General features: G+C 46.8%; 1 protein-coding gene across 4 annotated transcripts in view; it reads left to right on the forward strand.

Moving 5' to 3' along the window:
• Positions 1-21,961, forward strand: part of LOC119405696 (band 7 protein AGAP004871) — a 303,664-nt gene that overhangs the window by 241,798 nt on the left and 39,905 nt on the right. For all 4 annotated transcript variants that reach the window (XM_049418774.1, XM_037672544.2, XM_037672539.2 and 1 more), the window contains 3 exons: positions 16,106-16,212; positions 16,953-17,025; positions 17,339-17,421. In XM_049418774.1, the coding sequence (XP_049274731.1) occupies positions 16,106-16,212; positions 16,953-17,025; positions 17,339-17,421 (263 nt within the window). The remainder of the gene's footprint in view (positions 1-16,105; positions 16,213-16,952; positions 17,026-17,338; positions 17,422-21,961) is intronic.

Below are 21,961 nucleotides of genomic sequence, written 5' to 3' on the forward strand. Positions count from 1 at the left end.
GCGCAAATTCTGCTAAGCGGCGCAGAAAAGCGGAGAAGCTTGACAACCAAGAAAGCTAAGAATGATCAGCTGAACCTTAGCTAACGCTACGTATATCCTGGCACAGCCGAGCTAAGCCACTGCACATTTATTTATTTATTTATTTATTTATTTATTTATTTATTTATTTATTTATTTATTTATTCTTGCGTTTGGGGAGACAACCCCTACACGGCCGAGGGAGTGTGGCAACTTTGGATAAAACGTGTGTAATGACAGCTGTGTCCTGTTTATGCTTCGAGTATCGCGCGTTCACTGCGACCTGTGAGGATTTTCCAGTAGGATATGAGTGCTCCAGCCAATTCCTGGAGCAATGGAATGGTAAGACAATTTAATAATCAGAACAATCGCTGTTGTCGCAACCCTTGTACAGCTAAAGAAAATGCTTTGACAAGAACGAACAAAGGTTTTATCTGACATTTCTTTGAGCTCTGGTAAATCTGATGATACATTTGCAGAAAAAAGAAACATATATAATAGGAAAACGGACTCGTTTTGCGTTAAGGAAAACAGCCGGTATTCATACGGTAATTCGACTTCTCAGTCTAGCCGAGTATCGCAGTCATGTCGGACGAATTTCCGCGGTCTTGTAATGTATATTTCAGGCTACTGCACTGCGGAAACGAACCGCTGACAGCGTGTATAGTCGGGATTATCTTTTGGTGTTTTTACTTGAAGAATGATATTGAAAGTATACGAATGCAAGCGCCATTATTGTTTTATTTTTAATTTTTTAATTTTGTATACACCTTTGTATCTGGTAGATCCAAGCAAAACTTGATGTTGTCGTTCTTTGGTAGAAGTAACTACGAAAAAAAAAAAAAACTGCCATTCACTATAGTGCAAGGATGCCTGAGCAACTTTCTAACAACTTGGAAAAGTCATTTCAACAATGCTCAACGAGCCCTTTCATTTTCGAAAGACGATACCTGAAAACAAAACAACGAAAGAAAAAAAAAACACGGCGAGAAAGAACATTTCACGAGACAAAACAACAGCAGTAACAACAACTAACGTTTGTAAACCGGAGGCACATTCCAGGAAAAGAGATTTGAAACTGATTTCACATCACTTTTTTTTTAGTATGCTGAAACCTGCTTTGTATGCAACAGAATTTGCACTGATGCCCTTTGTTCACTAGGAAGGCGGTTACTCGGCGTATTAGGTTCCTTTACACGTCGGCAGGTTCGCATTCTTTTTTGTCTCTGCCTGTATGTCTTTATACGGTAGGCGCACGAAGGAGAGGAGTAAATGGGAAAAATAAACAGAAATGGCTCTCGGCAAAGAGAAAGGTTCTTAGAGATAGCGAAAGATTGAGCAGGGGGAGAAAATATGGAAGAGAGCGGCTACCTGCCCTCAGCGCCCTCTGGGTCCTATCAGAGAATATCTGATCATGCATGCAAATAGCTTGCATGCGAGCTCGTTTCCATCTAAAGCAGCCTGTTCTTCTGGCGCCAGTTTCACTTTATTTCTTGTTGTGTGGTTAAAAAGAGATAAGAGCACAGCCAACAAAGTGCAGAAACGAGGCGCCTGTTTCGTCCTCTTAAAAAAATAATAAAATAAAGGAAAGGACGACCGTCAAGCGAGTGCGACAAAGGACGTCCCCATAAAAAAAGCGAGAAATTCGCGCCGCACGCAATGGCTTGGTTATTGTGTTCTGCGTAGAGTCTCAAGTCAGTGCCTCGCGCCTTTTCTGTCATCCGCTCAGCACTGGGCGCCGCGCCTGGGGCGATAGGCGCGATACCGTCTGAGCCGTTTACCTTATTTTCACCGCCTCCCTCTTCATGTACTCGCACGGGGATCCTTGCATTTGTTCGTGTTATGCGGCGTAATGTCGCGCCAGTATTTTTCTCCTAAGCTCCAGCCAAAGCTGTTGCGAATCTGTGAGCAGGCTTGGCAGATGTGCGGCCAAAGAGCCTTACGGGTATACGTTAACCGAAGTCCGTGTTGTTCACGTGCTGGAGTGAACGTGCGCTTGTTATTGAGAAAGCTCACATGGTTTGTACGCCTGTAATACTGCCCGAGAACATACGCCTGAGAACACGGGAAAAGACGCCGCCGCCGCTGGAATACGAGAGAAAGAAATGAAGTGGAGAAGGCAGGGAGTTCAACCGGAAGAGAAACATCCGGTTGGCTATCCCATATGCGCATTAGTAGAGCTATGGAACTAAACACGGAGGAAGAAAGCGCGGGTGGAAGGGGGAGGGGTCACAGTCATTTACATAGGTCACCTGAGCGTACATAGGAAGAAGAGGGGCACCTTCGTCGCTTTCTTGTGCGAAGACCGCTTAGGCCGATGTTGCAGAATCTTTCCCACCATGAGGTGGGTTTTGCGAAGGAGTTCACCGGTGCCGTGTTGGTCTAACGATCAGTGGATACGCGAACACGACCTTTCTTTACCTTGCGAAGCTGATTGGATACACGGCCGGTGAAAATATTTCTCCTTTCTTTATAATTGCTTGAAACCTTGAAGCTTGATGTCAATGTTGAATCATGCACCAAGCAAGAACCAGAGGTTTTATCAAAAGCGTATAAACGGATGGAAAGCAGACGGCCATAAGTAGCTGTCATTTGTGAATCCTTTGGAAACGAATCCAAATTGTGGCAAGAGACGTTGATATATATTATATGGGCGCTTCTCTGCCACTGGTTCCATAGGGCACACGGGGACTACCATAACTTCCATGTAAGCGCCTTCTACAGGGCACGTGGGGAATAACCAGCAGAGGTTTCTGCCAATTCTAACCTTTAAGAATTTTCACGCGATAACGTAAAACACGCAACGACATTAGCTTTTCTGTAAACATGACCAGTTCATATTTGTATATGGTGTGATCTCGAGGCTTTATAGGCTAAGGTACATTGATGCTTAGGGCACAGCTTTTTGAAGCCTTGTTCGCTCACGTGGACCTGTTATACCTGACACCGAGACTCAATACAGTGAAACCTCGGTGATACAAATCTCACGGGACCACAAAAAATATTCGTATCATCCGAAATTCGTATCACCAGAAAGCATGGAAAATTAGCATGCGACAAAAGAAAGCTGGTGTAAATTTTTATTTATTGTTTTTCAGGGCTGCAGCAAACGTCAGAAAGAATCCTGAATGATTTTTAGTTAAGTTTTTAGATGTCGGTAATCATACCAGCACTCGTAAATATACGGCACGTACTCGCGTATTTAATTAATGAACCAGGTGCGTTGTGACCCGCGACAGCAGTAGCCCCTTCCAAATTTTTAGTATCTCTTTTTGCATGACACCGGAGCCTTTGGAACCACGGTCCTGTGTTATGATTTTATCGCGTAGGTGTTGGGGATGTTTTTGGGAGATTTACGGCCGTGCCCGCACAAGTGCGACCTCAACGGTCGCGCATGTTGACGTTGTGAGGCTCTTTCGCCAAGACCGCCCTTTCGGTCATTGTCCACCTTTAGAAGAGCGTTTTTCTTACACCGCGATTCTGGCGATTTGGTGGTGCGGCGCGCATACCCACGCTTGCGTTCCCGCGCTGCACGTGTTAGGCGCGTCCTCCGCGACAGTGCGGACAGCACCTCTTCGTACCTGGGCGGTAGCGTACGTTCGTATCAAACGTCGCTGGGTGAAAATCGGTTCGCAACAACCGTACTTTATTATATTGCAGGCCAATGGGCCTTGGCCGGGACCAACGAAAAATTCGTACCAGCCCGAAATTCGTATGAGCTGTGATCGTATTACCGAGGTTTCACTGTATTATCGGTCTCCATTGATAATTCCATAGCATATCGTATAGGTCATTTATTACGCGACCGCTGAGTTTTCAAAGTAACGAAATGTGTTTAGCAGTCATCTATTGCCTTCCCGGTGAGCTTTGTGAAAACTGCTGGTGCTGCCTTCTATCCAAAGGGCATGTATCTAAACCGGCATAGACATTATGGCGTTGCGAATGCCGTGATGGGCTTAGACTCATCTGACATGAAAATTTGCGAGTACCCGTTGGCGAAATGGCGAAATCTATCTTTGAAAAATATTGCTCTTGGGACACACTTAAGTTGATGATTGCAGGGATGAATGAAGAACATCACTGCAGATGCGTTGAGAGGTCGCACGTACGTGCCTTTTATCGGGACGAAGATCGACGTCATAGTAAGCAACTGTGCATCCAACAATACAACTGGCGGTCAAAGAGCATCAAGCATTGCGTCAAGAGCAGCGTGCGCCTCTCTTACGTCAAGGTACTTGGCGAGAAATATTTGGATATCTTATTCAAGTAACAAATAGGTGACACCGTGAATGAAGAGGTCATTCTTTCTGTCGCGTTTCATGCACAACTACCCAAAACAACTGCGCGGTATGGTGTGAGCTCCACAGGAGGCTTGAAAGATTTAGGAGTTGGTTCAAAGCTGTGGGCCTTTCATCTCGAGGAAGTTTGCCATCCAGCCAAGATACATTGAATATGTACAGTAGCGCATTTCAGTACCCGTAAGAGTGATACGGCACAATGTTTTGTATTGTCCGGCCGATGACGGGAGAGGCGCCTCAATGAGCTCTTCGGAGCTGAAAATCAGATACAGGGCGTGAAAAACATGAGACGTCCTTTGCGATGTGTTAGCTCCGTATTTCTATTCTCTTTCTGCCCCTTCTTCCAATGTTCCATTTCTACGCTATATTTTTCTGAAGAGGATAGGCTTATATATAGCTCCAGCGAGTGACGAGCTTTTTTACTTCCCTCCCTTCCACCCTTGGGCTTCCTCGAAAATGACACACGTACGAGTTAGGTAACAAACGGCTCAGGATGTTCTACAGCCACATCTAAACAACTGCTTGAGCAGCGCTTTGTGGTCTCTGCACTCTGGCAGTTATAACAAGTGTCGCCACTTTCGAAATGAAGCTGCGTGCTCCCTGATTCTCCATTCTTTTCTGCGTCCGTAACACCCTATATTTTATGCTTTGGAGTCACACGTGTCGTAGTTATCCGCGTAATAGCACGCATACTACACAATGGCTGCTTCACACTGTTATAGGAAGTCTGCTCCTCGTACATGAAAAATTTCAGCGGCGCTGGTACCTTTCCTTGCATGCGCAGGTTGCAGGACGTTGCAATATCGTTTAGTGTATTTTGTACGTTGACTGGTACAATCATAGACTTCGTTTTTTTTCGGATAGGATCAATGGCGCGAGAGCCACGTTTGCCGAATTCTGCTGTCTTTCGACATTCACACCACCATACAATTGACAAATGTTTAAGGGTTTTAATAAATAGCTGTGTGCCAGTTCAAGTGTCGCCGTTGGTCGAGGAACACGCAGCTCATTAACTTCAATTGCAATCCCACAGCAACCGATACTGCAGCCCACGAACGTATCCGAATCTGTAGACCTGGCTACCGTCTCCTTGCGCTTTTCCGTGTGCCTCCAATGGCAGCGCACTCAATATGGCCTAAGCTTGTGACCTCAAAACGCCTCTAAAACAGGTACATAAAAAAAAAAAGAATGTTGAATTAATTTGCATAATTATAATAGCGTGACGACTGCACTTCGTTCTACGACACTTGAACTTCGGTTAGCAAACACTCACGTCAAGATATTATCATTGATTGTTGCACTAAACACTACATTAGATTCAACAAAAATGTGTTTGGCTTGTCGTCCTCACGAATGAGCGCAGAACAAAAAAAAGGCAGCGTCTTTGGTGTCTTTCTCGCGAAATTCGAGCTGGAGACATATGGGCAAAAGGCAGGACAGAGGGCGCAGGTCAGAAAGAGAGAGAAAGAGGCGTCGCAACACGCAAGAGGAAGACCCGAAGACCAAGTCGCGCCGCAGCGTAGACCGGGCCGCCGGTCGCGGGGGGCGGGTGAGGCGGCCCGCTCTTTTCTGTGGCTTGCAGACATAACTCATTGGAACAGGTCGCCCTCATCGCTTTGATTCACGGCTGCGATATTTCAGGGCTGACGCACGCGAAAACTCGGCTCCGAAGCGTAAAAGAACAGCCTCCGCCGCGCCACGTGACTCAAAACGCGGACGGGGCCCAAAGAAAAACACGTTGGTCCCCACCGAACGAGTGCAGAGGCAGGAGGTCGGGATATCGTCTCGCCGGAGACATTAGGAAGCGCCTCGGTATCGTAACTTAAGACTCGCCATCTCTTCTTCTCTGCCTCGGAGCAGCAGCCAGCCGCCACCACGCGATCCCCTCCACCCCCTTCTTCGTATTTCTTTCTTACTTACTGCTCCCGCCTTATGTGGGCGTCGTCGTTTGAGCCCCGGCGCGTTTGTGCCGTGCTCTTCAAGCCTTTAGCGGTGTATCTTGGCTCCATTTTTGCACTTCGCGTATGACTTAAACGAATTTTTCCTCGCGGTCCTCTTCAGTGTCGGAGGACGGCGAGGCTGTTTTCTCTCCCTTCCACCTTCCGCGGTAGCGGCCGCCGTATATTTGTGTTGGCGCAAATACCTCTCAGGAGAATGGGAAGCCCCTTTTGCCGCCGCTGCCTCGCGCGTTTATGATGGAAACGGGTTCCCAGGGATCGCTGCCCTGCCAGGTGCTTTGTAACTCGCGCCGGGGCTGGGCGACCCTCACCTTCCCCGCCATGCTCTCAATTTACTCCGCGCCCTGCGCTTTGCCCCAGCCGTGCTTCTTTTTTTTATTTATTTATTTTTCATTTATTACTTTGGGCGATTATTTTCCTCGAAAGTCATCCACCAGTGGAGGTGCGGACTCTGGTAACGTTCATCCTGACCAGTCCGTTGGAAGAAACAAAAGCAGAAAACCCAGTTCGAACTGTTCCATTTCAGGCGTATCGCTTTTTCCACGCAATGTCTCGTCTTTACGGCGCAAATGCTCGTTAGCGCCTCTTCGCAGCGGCAAGCACTTTTGGTAGTGAAGCCGTTGTTTTCTTTTTCTCGTGTTCCCCCAGCCTCCTTTTCGTAGTTCCTTTCTGGAGAAAAAAAAATCACCGACAATTCTTTTTTCTCCATCGATTCAATTACTTCAGCTTCCAACAATAATCGTTGGCGAACATCACCAGACAGCCAGGATAGATGTCGGTCCATTGAGCTTGCGCAGAGTACTTTTACACCAGCTCCCTGTCTCCCATTTCTTATTAAATAATACTATGTTATTTTCACTTCTACGGTCTACTCGTTTGTCTCAAGAAGGTACGGTAATTTTACTTATATATTGGTATGTTTTCGTTGCCAGGTCGACCAGTTACGGTGATCTCAATTACTAAGCGTAAATTAGCAGCGGAGCAGCTGTCAATCCACGCTGAATTCACACAACCCCGTTAGTCATACAATCTACGGCCAGCGGACACGTGCGTCGTACCTTCGTAGGTTCGTACCTTCGGGTCGTAGGTTCCTAGAAAGTGATTGCAGTTTAGAACAGGTAGGCAACGCAGTGTTTGCTGAAACACGACCGTGTGCGCATACGGCTTGCTTTGTCTTGTTTATTTTTTTTCTTTTCTGGGAAGTGGCGGTGTACGCTCCATTTTTATCCACGAACTTGTAGCTAGAGACTGCTAGGGCTTACTTCACAAAGGTAATACGTGACGTCTTTCTGCCCTAAAATAGTGAAGGGAGTGAAAGAGAGAAGTCTTGAAATGGCTTTGACAAGCTGTCCCTTCCCCGGAGAAGTAAGTCATAGGTTTTTGCGTTTTCTTTTTTGTAGCTGGCAAACGGCGGTCAGTGCGTTTCACAACGACATTGGAAGCACACAAGAGTATAGGTAAAATTGAACACAGGCAATTTTTAGAGAAATGAAACACTACTTCTTGTTCGCAATTTTTTTTTCTGATTCGTCGTCGGCCTTCGCTGAATACAATAATCACTGTCACTATTGGTTTTTCTTTTCTTTTTTTTCTTCTTACGAACGTTCCCAGCGCAACCACTTTTCGGTAATGCGTGGACGTGACGCTTACGAACTCTGCAGTGCATAGACGTAAGAGCAGCCGTGCAGGAATTATGGTGATGCAAGACCTACTCTACTAATAAAACGGCATTAAAGTTTGAAAGAATATGAGCAAGCCTGACTGACGACGCGTTGAAGGACGGGAGCCTAGGGACTACAGAAAATTTTAAAAGCACCAAGAAAAAAAAACAACTCAACAACACACCGTCACCAACACTAGGGATTCGTTTGAAACCTCTTTTCTTTCTGTTATCTGACTTTATCCGCAGCTGTATTTAATATAACATTATAGAATATACTAGGTTCCTTGCCTATACTACACAAGAGTGATTTGTTTGTCGAGGCGCACTTCGCTTTTGATTTTTTTTAGGAAGTGCGTCGAGCTTTTTTTTTTCTTTTTTTGCCCGTCAAAATTTTTCTATTAAGCGCTCGCGAACAGTTTATAGGCTAAAGAGTGATGGCAGGAGACATCGCTTAAGGCCTATAAATCTTGAACAACGTTTCCTCCGGGGTTTTCTGCCTCCTAACAACACCTTCTTGAGCTGCACTTTTTAAGTGATCAAACCGAGCGCTATTTGAACGTCTCCGGAGCACTTTTCCCATACTCTTCGGCCGCAAACGGCACAATATCTTTACCTGCCATTCGCCCCTGATCCCGGCAATTTGGGTTTCCCAGCATGCATTCTTCGTTTTACTTCCCTGCCTCGCTCGCATGCCCGCCGTCGTAAAACAGCATTCGTCCCAGAAAGCAAGAGTGAAGCGAGTGCAGGTATGCGCCGAAGAAAATAGCGATAAAAGAAAGCGAACGAGTGCATTGAATGATAACAAATCGGAAATTTGGTTGCCAAATGTCTTTGCCGCGAAACTGGTCGCCTTTATTTGGCAAGGAAGCGAAAGACGAACAAAAATGCGACGCCAGTGAACGAAATGTCAGGAGACCCAGCGCGAAGCGAAGCGCTTTTCAAATCCCACCTGGACTAAACAAAAGGGCACATACATCACGTAAACGGCCCTGGGAGATCAGAAAGGGAAAGGAAGTAAAAAGCAGTATTTGCTCGCTGCATCTCTCGAGGCCCGCCCTTGGACAGGGAGGGAGGCTGAAGATGTTTTCTTGATGTGTTGCTGTCGAAATTTGTTGCCGTGAATCGCGACCTGTGTGTTTTCGTGTAGTCGGGCCTAACGTTCGGACTCTTATGTATCGCAGAATACACGCTCGTTTAAGAAGAAAAAAAAGCGCAGGACTTAGCATATTCCAGCACCGTATAGCAACATTGTTAGCATACGCTAGTGGATTTTTAAAAAATTTTTGTTTGAACCTCGTTTCGCTACTTGATGCGCATCCTTTTAAAAACTCGCCAGTTGTTCTCTCTCACTTTCAGTCGAACGCTCTCCGAATTCAGTCCTGCAAGTCACAAAGCGCGTTTACTTTGCATCTGCACAAAATGAATTGTACCGTCAGGCGTCTAATTTTTCTGCTTCTGACTCGGAAGCGCCTTCAGCCTTCGCAGCGCTCAAAGAAGGCCAAAGCGAACGCGAGAAGCAGTGCGTGCGCACGCCTATACATGCAAAGCGTATTCGGTCATTGTAAGATTTTCGTACCCTATTGCCCAAAGCCTCGATGACATAGTGAAGAAGTGAGGTATTGCTTAGTTTCCTATCTACGCTTGCGTCGTAATATACATGCATGGTGTCATGGAAGAACGGCGCACAGGCGTATTTTCTGTCTTCGAAAATGTGGAGTGGCGTAAGCTCGCTTCCATTTGTTGCAAAAGCAGGCGCTCATTCGACTGACGTCTCCTTGCAAGGTGTCCTCATGCAACTAGAAAGTTAGTTCAGCGCTTCAAGTTCTAAGCCTGCTAATGACCTTATCTTGCAACATTAAGCAGCGCAATGCGCAAATGTGTTTTTTCCGAACCTTGCCCTGAGACCATACACGAGAACTTTAAATCTCTCTCCCTTTGTTTTTTTCTTCGGAAATGTGCAGAATCATCTCCGCAAAATAGAGAAAGAAAGAAAAAAAATACCAAGGAGAAGGCAGGAAAATCAACGGCACTAGCGCATCCTATTCTGGAATTAAGGGAAAGCGGATTTTTTGCAGCCTTTAAAGAAAGCCCGCTAAATATGAAATGAAACCGCGTTACGGCGCTCGTGCGCTACCGTACTGTAGCGCCCTCAGACGTACTTCAAGTGAAACAACCGGCGCGCGGACCATGGCGCAATGAGCGGCCGCGGCTCTAGGCGTCGGCTTCCCAGTGCGTCAGCATTTCTGACGGCCGCACACGGCAAGGAAGCGCCTTCGTTCCGTTAGTATTCAACGGTTGGGACTACACACACAGTGGCCCGGTGTTGATGGCCCTGTTGAAACGCGCACGCTGTAAATGTACACGCAAAACGCAACGTGAAAACAGAAAAGGAATAAATTGTTGCGCCTGTTGGAATCGAGCCAAGTAATTCATATATGATCAATACGAATGATTTAGCCTTTCAAGGGGAGTCTCTTTTTGCGTTTCTTGATACGCAGAGGTTTGTTCAGATCGTCTAACATTGCTATCAATGTATGTATGTCCACTGCTCATCATCATCAGCATATTTATGTTGACAGTCCACCGTCGTCATGTCCATCATCATCAGCCTGATAATGTCTACTGCAGGGCGAAGGCTTCTGATCTCTAACTGCAGCGCGAGCTCGTTCCGCATTACGCCTGCAAGCTTTCTAATCTCGTTCCACCGCCTTATTCTCGGCCACTTGTTCGTTTTGCGTAATTTGTTAGGAATTCTGGTAAGGCCACAAACCTTAGCGTGAAATGCAGCAATTGGGTCGAAATTTACTATAGCGTCGGGCAACCGGAGTACAAGTTATACCTTCGCTGTCACGTGATAATCGTCATTGTCTTGATGCTGTCGTTACATACACGCTCGCGTCACACTTCCAACTGCGCGCCTTTCACAAACACGTTTGTGCGCTTTGCGGAGCGCCTTGCAGCCCCCCAAGCGATGTTGGATAGCCATTTGGCTGCAAAATGCTTCTCGTTTTTAGCATCGATTCCCCAAACTGGCGGATTATGCCTATTTTTCCTCCTGTATTTTCGCAGCAGAGGACAAATAGGGGACGGTTTGTACCTGGACTCTTTTAACAGTTTGCCTACGCTTTCAAGAACAATTGACTGTACCTGCTTCGTTTCTCGCGTGGTGGAAAATCGCGGTTTGTAAAGTTTTGTGGTGCCTGTTTCTTTTCTACAAGCATATATTACATCGGAATAGATGTACAAACTGTGCCATCTGGCCACGAATTGACTGATGGGCGAAAAAGTTGAGTATTCCCACAACTAAGGCACGCAGCCTGTTATTCTGATCTTCAGCGTCAGGAACCCAAAGCTCTCTATTGGTCAGAGTCACGAACTCCACAGGAATTTAAACTTAATTTCGTGTTTTTTTTTTTTTTGTCTTCCACCATTCATCTCTCTCTCTCACTCTATTAGAAAAGGAAGTTCTACATGATAGTTAGCGGATATGAGTGTGAAAAGCAAGAATATGAAGGAGGTTATGTCAGTGAATGTTATAAATTGGTTTTGCGGCTGCGAGGAATACCATCATTCCGCTTTCGCTCCTGAAAAGTTTTTGCATTTGCGTTTTTTTGTTTTTAATTACAAGAAAGTAAAATAAAATGCGATTTTTTTCAACGCAAGGCGATTCTTAGGGGCAGATGCAGACTGTGCTGAGCGCTAGCGTTGCAGGAACCTTGGAGTTAAATTTATAACGCTCCTATATATCGAAGTCAACCAACGCAAACACATCAGCATATTGTTGTCTCGGGCTACACACTCTGTCGATGTGCTAATCCGTATGGTTTCAAGCTATACTCAGAGATTCCAACAAGTTGTTCGATCATAAAGCGATGTCAACTGCTCTCGTTTTTTAGTCGCTATGGAGGCGGCACAACCCGCCTCCATAGCGATTGAAAAATGCTACAGTAGTAGGCTTTCTTTGCTGCGGGTATTTCTTTCTGTCGGGCATCACCAAATTGTTCCCGGACGTTGCCGCAATCGCGACGCTTTGGTTAGCAAAATTCAACGCCAAATGCAGTCCGCGCGAGCGTCGTTGAAGGCGTGCCGCAGCGTGTACGGTGCACAGAGTCGTGCGAACGATGTTTAACCCGTAAGCATAACGACGCGCTATAGGAGCGTGCAGACAGGGCAAAGAGGGACAGCGACGAGGAGGCAAAATCCCGGGCCCTGTTGCGCTGCCGCGGCCGATCACTCTTGGGACGTCTTCATACGCCGCAGCCATTGAGGCCACTCGTGGCCGCTGATATATCACGCTGATATTGCGCCGCGAACAGCTCGCGCGCGTGCGCCCGCGCTTCCCGTGCATCGCGGTGGCCGGAGGAGGGATGACAGCAGGGTGGGGGGATGACGCATCGGAGGTCCGTCCGAGTGCGCGGCCTTTCAGACTGCTCGGCCGCCGACCATTGGCGGCCGGGCTCCGCAGCAGCCGAGATGAATGGTGTAGCGCGAATACCACAAGCGAGCAAGATCGAGAGATGCACCGCCGCGGTGGCGTGCTTAGTTCCGCGCGAGTAAAAGTGCGTCCGGCGGGGAGCTCTCCTGCTGCCGCGCGCCGCCCGAGGACAGGAGAGCGGCGGTCTCCAATAATGCCGCCGGCGCCGACGACTCTTCTGTGACATTCATCACGCTGAATAGGAGTTGGCCCGTGCGGCCAAAACTCCTCGGCCATCGCTCCATTCCGCTGCTGCTGCTGCTGCTGCTGCTGCTTTTGTTTCCCGTTTCCTCCTGGCAAGCTCGCCTTATCTCGCCGGTGGACGAACGACGGCGTTGGTTGCTTAATCTCGTCCCTTACGCTCATCGCGGGCGGTGCGGGTCATCTCGGACCGATGCGCGCTCTTTGTTTTTGCTTATTTCCCGTTTCTGCCCGCTTTTCACAAATAACGGGGCCGCAATCAGTGATATATAGGCGTCTTATATGGCTGCGGAGAAGCCTATTACTGGTGAGCGCAATATGACACCCATAGAGATGCCGTCGCTATCGCGCAGCTGCCCTCTCGTACAGTGATTTATAAGTTCTCGAGTTTCACAACTGCCAAACTCGCTGGCTTATTAGCGTGGAATCCTGAGAAATGCCAGAAAGACTAGGTAAACTCGTACGCGGGAATGCTCCGGTACGTTTCCTTTGATTACGAGCTGTACTTAGGGCACCCCTTCATTACTACCTACTGTGAGAAGCCCTGAAGTTAAAGGAGCGCTTACCACAGCGAAGCTATCGTTGATTTCATGCCTCGACCTTGTATGCTCCGCAAAACCCGCTCTTAAAACGGTAATCTGTGTAACAGCACCCACTCCGGCACTGAAGTGTAACAGCCATCTTGGCGCCTTAAATAAAGGTAAACAGCTCTGTGGGTTTACACGTTCTAGGCCAGTATTCATAAAAACCTATTGCGTTAACCTTCTTCGTAAAAGGGAGTTTAACTGAATCGTGAAGCTCTACGTACCATCACTGCCGGTGACCAGCAACGGTAAAGAACACTCACGACGAAACAAGTTGTAAATGTAGCCTCTTCGTTGTTCTGTTTTTTTTTTTTTTTTTAAGGGGCCCTGCAACACTTTTCGAGCATGCTCAAAAAGCGCTGCCGATCGGTAGTCGAGGCTCCCGAGAACACGCGAGCCAAATGTTATAGCGATGCGCACGGCCTGGAATTTACAATAAATTCTCAAAGTCAGCTGAAAATCGCTCCCTTTTCTCTCGACAAATGATGTATTAGTCCGCAAAATATGACGCGATTGTCGGCAGTTCCACCATTGGCTGATGTTATAATCACGATAACACCCTCATTATTACTTTCGTTGTTAATTTTGAGTTCAATAAGTAGATAATAGGTATGTTTATATTATGTTATCGCGTTAAAAACACCGAACAAACATTAATATTAGCACTTCCGGTCTCACCGACAGCTCGTCTGCTCGTAGTTGCGTGGTTCCGTTTTCTTCGCCATGCGCAGTGCCCAAAACGTGAACATTTCTGTGCTTTTGACCATCGCCGGTTGCCGTTGAGAGTGGCAGCCGTTCGCGTGTTGCCTCGTCAGCTGGGAACTGCATCGTCGGCACGTTCTCACGACCGACCGAGGCAGCCGTGCAGCATGTCTCCGATAACAATGCTGGCGTCCGGTAATGGCGGCGCTTCGGGGTCGTCTGCCAGTGCCGTCTTACGAGGCGGTGTATCGGAGTATGGGCCGAAACCGATCTCAGCTGTCATTCGTTCCAAACGAGCGCGCAGGTTTGCTTCCATGGTTGGCAGAGCGATGAAAACACTACGGCGTTCGAGGTGCACACCCAACATTACCAAACCGACGCGCAGTTTTCAAGCACGCGCGATACACATCGGCTCCGCTCGATGAGAACGACGCAAGCCGACCGGAAGTGGCGGCACAGACCACGTGGTTGCGCCCAGACGTCAGAGAGAAAAAAATGAAGAAAAAATTTCCGCCGGCGCTCTTGGGCGGAGCGTCGCTCGTCTGCGTTCCCTCCCTCGAGTCGCTGCCTAGCTCTCCGCGCGCTCGCGGCGTTGAGTTGAGGGAGAAAGCTGCGGAACGTGATCTCTATAATTTGGTAACACCACTTAGACTTGACGGATTCGAAAAAATTTTGCGGCATATGACTCGTGAAGAGTCATACGTCAATAATGAGACTATTCCAATATAACTAAGAAAGGTGTTGCAGGGCCCCTTTAAAGCAGCAAATGGGATGCCAAAGTAAACACTCGATAGCAGTATCTATTCTGCAGGAATCACAAGGAATGGCCAAGGTTACAGCTGCTGAAATGTATTATCGCTTGTCTTTGATGATTCGTTATAGGTTACCAACATTACAAGAAGAAAAAGAAAGAAAGAACGCAAGAAAAAAAAGTTATGCAGGTCCCACGCACTGTTGTACTCGGTTTGCGCTAAGGTTTTTACCCTGTAGTGTACACCGATGAGCCAGCAAGGCAATGTGACGCATTACGACAAGAGACACGCTACAGATTTCAACGACGAACCCGTCTCTCTGCCACCGTGGTAAACATTACAGAGCGGACACGAGTCTTATTCGTCATTACAGATGTGTTGAATCTCGTTTGACGGCCTGCATGCTAGATCTTGTAAAAATGCGCCACAGCGCCAACGTTTGCTATGAGGTTATTAGGAAGATGTTATTAGAAGATTGCTGTTATTAGGAATATGGGGATGATGGGCTGGCTAACATTCACCACTTTAGTTCCGGGGTTCTTGGCGTGTAAATAGATAAAGCGATCATGCGCTCTCGTGCACCCAGTGCTATACGCAGTGCGACACACGTGTCGATCATCTCAAATAGCTAGTTGACACAACGCGCGATTGTGGACAAATGACTAAAGTGTAGCGCTGTTGTTAAAGGAGTCAGAGGTTCGGTCACGCAATTCCCTTTTTTTTTAATGTGCACCTATTCGGCAAGACAGCAGCAGCAGCACCCACCGTCAGAAAAATCTGGCAAGGTTCGAAAAAAAAAAGCGTCGCTTTAAAAGTAAGGTAAACCTTTGGGATAAACTTAAACCAAAAACTGCAAACTTCAAAGCAAGCAACAAACACCTGGGTGTATATATTTAAGGGGCGAATCTTGAAAGGTAAAAGGGATTTGTGGCCAAATTCACAAAAGCTTTTCGCTCCCATAGTGTTTTTTACCATAAGTAGTGGGCCTTCGCTAATACGTCCAGTATCCGGATTAACTACATTTTTCGGTTACGAACAATCCCAGCGTAAAACGTTTTTGAGAATGCACCCTCTGGCTTCCAAGCCTAGAATCCGCTTGTTTGAATACCGGCGGCGATATTACTATAAATTTGTATACTATGTATCATTATAATCTGTATAAACTATGCATACGACATAGCCAGAAATGCCCAGCCCCCCACTCCCCCACTTTTTTTTCAGTGCATGTCACTTGAGTCAAAGTGCAAGAATTGTTCTCTTGTGAGCGTCCCTTAACCGTCACTGTTAACTGAGGCCCAGTGCCGAGTGTGGGGCGCAACATTCAGCCATGAGAGCACGTACATTAAGATAGCTATTAAATTGTCTCTTTTGTACTTGTACTCTTTTACCCTTGCGCGGAATGCCCGTCGTAGATAACTGTTATGGATACTAATACACTGATGTTCTCAATTTCAGGAGAATCCGCGGAAACTGGACTCGGACTCTGTGGTTGGATCCTCACCGTTCTGTCGTTCGTGATTGTCGTGGTCACCTTTCCCTTCTCATTGCTTTTTTGCATCAAGGTAAGCTCGTATTTGATTTTCTTTTATTTCCTGTTTGCGCTTTTGACTTTGTGACCTGAACGTCTACCTACCGAGGCAAATTTCTTGGTAACCACCATAAGCACCACTCGTTAAAGAAAAAAAAAAAGTTGCAGAAGCCATGAATTTGATATTGGACCCACCGCGACATGGCTTGACAGCCGTGCTGCCGATGGGACATATGTGGCGCGCACGCAGCTGGCCGCATTGCGCTTAAATATTCGTACGCAATAGAATGTGTGAATGGGCCATTTGGTTAAGGTTCATCTTAAAAGCGGTGCAGAAAACGGCGGCACGAGACAAAGATGACTACAGGACAGGCTGAGATAACAAGTGAATAGTTTATCGCAAACCGAAAGGAAAAATTTGCAGCCCCTTAGCTTACGCTAAGGTGTCCACAGGCGAAAGCTTGTTCTGTCACGGGACGCTCACTAAATCACCTTAGCATTTGATTCACTGTTTATTCATACTTAATTCGAGTTAATTCACTGTAACATTCGATTGACTGTTAATTCACGTCTGATTTTCTACAACATTTGGTACACGTTATGCACTAATCATCACTCCTAATTCCTCGGTCACTTGGGATACCCTTACTATATCAAATGCCCGCGTGAAAGATGCCACGGGAACGTGCGCAGCGTTGCGTCGTGTAGTGTTTCAACAGGGCGTACGTGCGTCCTGCGCAGTGAATAATGTTGATGCTTGGTTTTATATCGCAGGTCGTCCAGGAGTACGAACGCGCTGTTATTTTCCGTTTGGGAAGACTCCTGCAAGGGGGATCGAAAGGGCCCGGTAAGCAAACTTCCGCTTCTCATGTCTCACTTCGCAGCTTAATGTAACGCGCACAGCTATGTATGAAACAAGAAGCAATTATGAATCGAGTACTCGGTTTTCGGGCGCGCACCTGCCCTTCTTGAAGAAAGAAAGCCAGGCCCGCGCCAGGAATAGATGCGCCATTGCAAACAGACGCTTCCACTTCGCTTAGGACAGCCGTCGATGCTGCAGTCTTTTTTTTTTTTTGCTTCTTTGTACAGTTATTATGCGTGCGACTGGTTTTGCGTTTCCCAGATGCTATAAGTGTCCTGACTGGCCGTTCGTTTTGCAGGTATCTTTTTCATTCTCCCCTGCATCGAAAACTACACCAAGGTTGATCTCAGGACGCTAACCTTTGATGTTCCACCCCAAGAGGTAAGGTTTCCCGCGTTGGAAATATTTCGTCCGTTAAAAAAAGTTAACGGCGGCTTCTTAATGCAGAATTGGTCAAGCGCGTTGTAATCAGTTCAACTGCTTACTTCCTAAATAGACATGTGCTTTCTTTAAACTATGAACCGGGCAACGGCATTTGCAGGTGAATGGTAAGCACCCAATCGTGAATGGTTTGCAGGTGAATGGTGGGCACACAAGCAAACTTTCCACAGCATGTCGGGCTCCGAATAGGCTGGTCTTTCGGGGCGTCTTGGAAAAGATTGCCGAAAGACATAAGCGCAGGGAAGGAGAAAATTTATGCATTTCTAGGATTTTCGCATGTCTCATGACCGCGATGTTTGCCATTATCCCACTTGATGACTACAGGCCAGAAATATTCAGCAGCGAGGTGACAGTATACTTTAATGAATATTGCAAATTTCTTACAACATGCATTATTATCAATAAGTAAATCTAATTTCATTTCGGATAACCTCAAAGAAGAAAATAAATACTGCAGAATTTGAACAGTTGCTTCAATGTTAAATGATCATTTAGCGGAATGAACTTCCTAAAAAAAAAAGATGTCGTCACAGAATGATGCTGTGCGTTCACCATGGGTCATTACCTACAACCACGAACAAAACCCGAGAAACGGCGAACACTGCACCCCAGAAATATTACGAAGGCTGATAGCTTTCTCCTCCCTGTCAAGTGTGGCAAAAGAAAGCGAATTGATTACGAGACATATAGAAGGTGCCAGACCATCAGTTGAGGAGCATGTACTACACATATATGCTTCCCGATGCTTCGCCCTTCCTCTTATATTTTTAGCACAGCGACGGGAACGCGCTATTTATTTTTCCTGTCGAACATCACCGGCGCGGTCTCTGGTCCGCGGCGGCACAGCGTAGCTGAAGAACACGCACCGGCGGGATGGGACAGCGCGCGCCCGGCACCGGTTCGCGGAGCCGCACATTCGTTAGCCGCTTCGTCGCGCTATTGATTCGGTTACAGCAGCACGAGACGCTCCGTGTAGCGTGCAGCTGGCGGTCAAGAGGGCAAATGGTCAGCCCTCCTTTCTGCACGCTTCAATTTTAATGCAGGCCAAATCACGGCGTGCACCGTCGCGGGGGCTTCCCCCTTCTGTCGCCCGGGACCCCTTCAGGGAGCCCCCTTGCCTCAAAAGTAGAAAAGAGAGCGGGGCAGCGAAAAGAAGCAGGAAAGCAAGTCGGCGCAAGGGGGCGCGACGGTGTTTTGGGCGCGATAATTTGGGCTCTAGTGTGGGCAACCGAGCCTAATCTCGTTACCGCCATTAATGCAAATGAGTTCCCTCGCGGGGTGGAGCATCTTTCGCGCGCACACTCATCGTGAGAGACCTCGAGAAGATAGACCGGCGCCGACTGCGGGAGCGTCACGCGTATGAACGAGCGCACGCCGGCCGAATCTCGGCCGGCGGTTTTGGGAACCTGGGGCTCCACGCTGGGCGAAATAATCGAGACGTTTATGCTACTTCTTTCCCGATATGTGCCCAGGAACGTGCGTTAGACTCTTACTCAAGTCGTATTTCACAGCGTACGTTATTTCAAAGCTAAATATAGCACGAAGCGAATGCATGAACTACTCGGCACGAGTCGAGTGAGATATCGAATCAAGCGATACGCCACCAACCGGTGTTTACACGAAACTGATTTCACCTTATAAGCCTGCATAGCGCTGATATTACCTGCTTGCGAATATACTACTGCAAATTTCATTCCTTCTCACCTCAGTTTCCCGACTCAGCGGCGTTCACTCGCGATTCGTTGGGAGTGTAGAGGATATCCATTCATATGCGGTAAATGTGGTTAAGTGCCCCAATTAAACATCTATCTTGTGTTTTTGTCGAGTTCGGGCACACCACAATAGTGACGGCACGGTTACGCCCGCCCGACCGAGCGTGGACGATGTCGGCCCACCCTTGCACTAGCTGTCGTAGCCCTTTCGATTGAGGCAGATAGGTTGCAGCGTCCACGAAAGACGCTTTAGGGCCCCATTGAAGGTCCTACAATTCTCTTAATTTTGAAGAAGGCTGACGCAAAGTTGACGCTCATGGCAATGGCAAGGTACGCCTTCCTCGCGAGTAGCACTTCGCTAATGACTTAGCCCAGCGGCAGCGCTGTAGAAACCGGCTTCGACCCTTTGCCGTGTAGGAACGGTCACCTCCAGCGTTCTCATTGGTGCTATCTTAACCCAAATTTGGTGCACGTTTCGTTACAAGGGGAATCACCCTGCATTGTTTGAAACCATTCCCATGCCCAGATATGAATTCGATTAAATGCATATCAGGAAACACTAGTCTAATTACGCGGGGTCCTCCACGTTGCTGCGCTGGTTTTCCAAAACGGGTTGTACTAATACAATCAAACTCACATCTGAGTACGGATTGGAGCTTTAAATTGGTATTAGCGCCATGGCGGGCTCACCGTTCCTCCTCAATCGCTGTATGGCGACATCTTTTTTTTTTTTCCTTCAAAGCGACAATATCCAGCAAACTTAATCACAAACGGAAAATAGGGAGGACTTTTGAAAGGTCACGAAAACAAAAATGGCAGCACCTCCATCCTTTAAATATAACTGGCGACGTTATTGCGACTAGCGATCTCTCTTACGAGGAGTGTGTAATTGTTAATTGATGGGGATATTTTATGTATTATGGTGGTTATTACAATTATTACAATGAAGATTATGCTTATTTAAGTTACGAGGTAGCGACAGGGTTCCTGTTAGATGGATTTGAAGAATAGCCAGAATGCAAGCTAAGAGTAGCCAAAGTAGCCATGCCATTATATTTTATCACCAAATTTGTTGCCAAACAGAACGGAAGCAGTATTAGAAGTACACTTTTTATTACTTAACACTAAATAATAACATTTTGAATAAGCAAGACCATTAAAATGAGAGCACAATTTTTTATCTTCTTGTCCGGTCTTCAAGCCCCAAGGAAGTTGCAAATAAATGAACAAATTATAATAAACTCAGTGCGCCTGTATATAGTTTATGTAGAATAGATAAGGTTCTTGCCAGATACAGAGTGATTTTGGAACATTCCAAGTCAGTAGTAACTTTTAAACGTTGAAACATCTTTCCTTGAAGCCGCAGACCAAGTTCTCTTAGTAGATGTTACACGGCAGCTGACACGCAGAAAAGCTCAGAAAAAGTGTATTTTATCTGCAAATAATAAGAAAAATGGTTCAAAACTATACGTTAAAAAGTAGCAGTAAAGTAGCCATGGAGCCAACCTGAAGTCTTCGTCGCCAGACGAGGTCGCAATGTAGCCAATTTGGCTCAAAGTAGCCACCAACGGCAAACCTGTTGGTCGCGGGTATTTTGCACCAAGCAAGCTTCGCTTGCGTTCTTCAAAATTCTTGAGCGAGGTAGGTGAAGGAGCAATTAAAAACACGTTATGCGTTATGGTTATGGTGATAACATTGATAACGCTTGGTGACATAGCACGTACTTACAGCGGAGAATCAGAGAAAAATAATTGCCATTTTAAATTTACGTTTCCTTAAGTTATTTCAGCGTGAACCAGCAGTTTAAACCAGCAGCGCAACTTTTTGCGATGAAGAAAACTCATTGCAAGCAGTGGGATATATAATGTGCACGACAATGACATTTCGGATTTCTTTATTCGTACTTCCAGATTAGTCATTTAAAAGTTCCGTGACCATGCCGGCTCTGAATATTGCGCTATGGCGTCAACGCATAGCAAATAGCATAAGCGCGCTGTAAAGGGCTTCTGTAAACGTAAAAAAATAAGCGTTTTCCTCTGTTGTCGACATTAAATCTTATTAAAGAGAATCTTTCTTTTTCAAGCTCTCCGAGTTTTCTTTAGCGTGGCTATACTGCTGCTTTCTTTCTAAAGAGGTCCTTATTTTAAGTGAATCTCTACCTTGGTGGCTGATCGAGGAATCGAACCTCTGTCTTCCAAATAAGCAGCCCGATGCTGTAGCCATTAGGTCACCGACGCACGCACGATTATTTACTGCCAAGGCCAGCTATATTTCCTTCTGTGCTCTTCATTATCTTGATAGGGATGGCGGCGTCGCCGTCTAAGAGCGGTGCAGCGAAGTAGTTTGTCGTGAGCGCTAACGAGCGCCGACAGTGAGCGCTGCTGCGGTCGAGAAACTGAACTAAAAGACGCCGAAAGGACGAGCAGACGTCGCGCCGCGCGCATCGGTGCGTTGAAAGTAAGCAGCTTTGTTCGACAGTAGCCAAAACAGTGTTTGGTGAGAAAAAACAAAAACAAAATGCGGCTAGGAGCTTCGCTGAATGTCGATTGCAACAAGGCAAGTTGGATCTGCCGCTCTTTTTTTTTTTTTACTCTCTCATATAGGAAGAAATAAGGGCCTATATACTGAGTCCTTTGAAAGGAAATTTATTCCTAAGGGTTCCTTGCTATGCAAGAGGTCCCGGTGAATATGGCGCAGAGTCAGTAATCTCTCCATTACCTTCTCTCGCGCACTCACACACATAGAGACAGAGAGGGAGGGAGAGAAAC

Source organism: Rhipicephalus sanguineus, chromosome 1, assembly GCF_013339695.2.
Source record: "Rhipicephalus sanguineus isolate Rsan-2018 chromosome 1, BIME_Rsan_1.4, whole genome shotgun sequence".
In the NCBI taxonomy this organism is placed as follows: domain Eukaryota; kingdom Metazoa; phylum Arthropoda; class Arachnida; order Ixodida; family Ixodidae; genus Rhipicephalus; species Rhipicephalus sanguineus.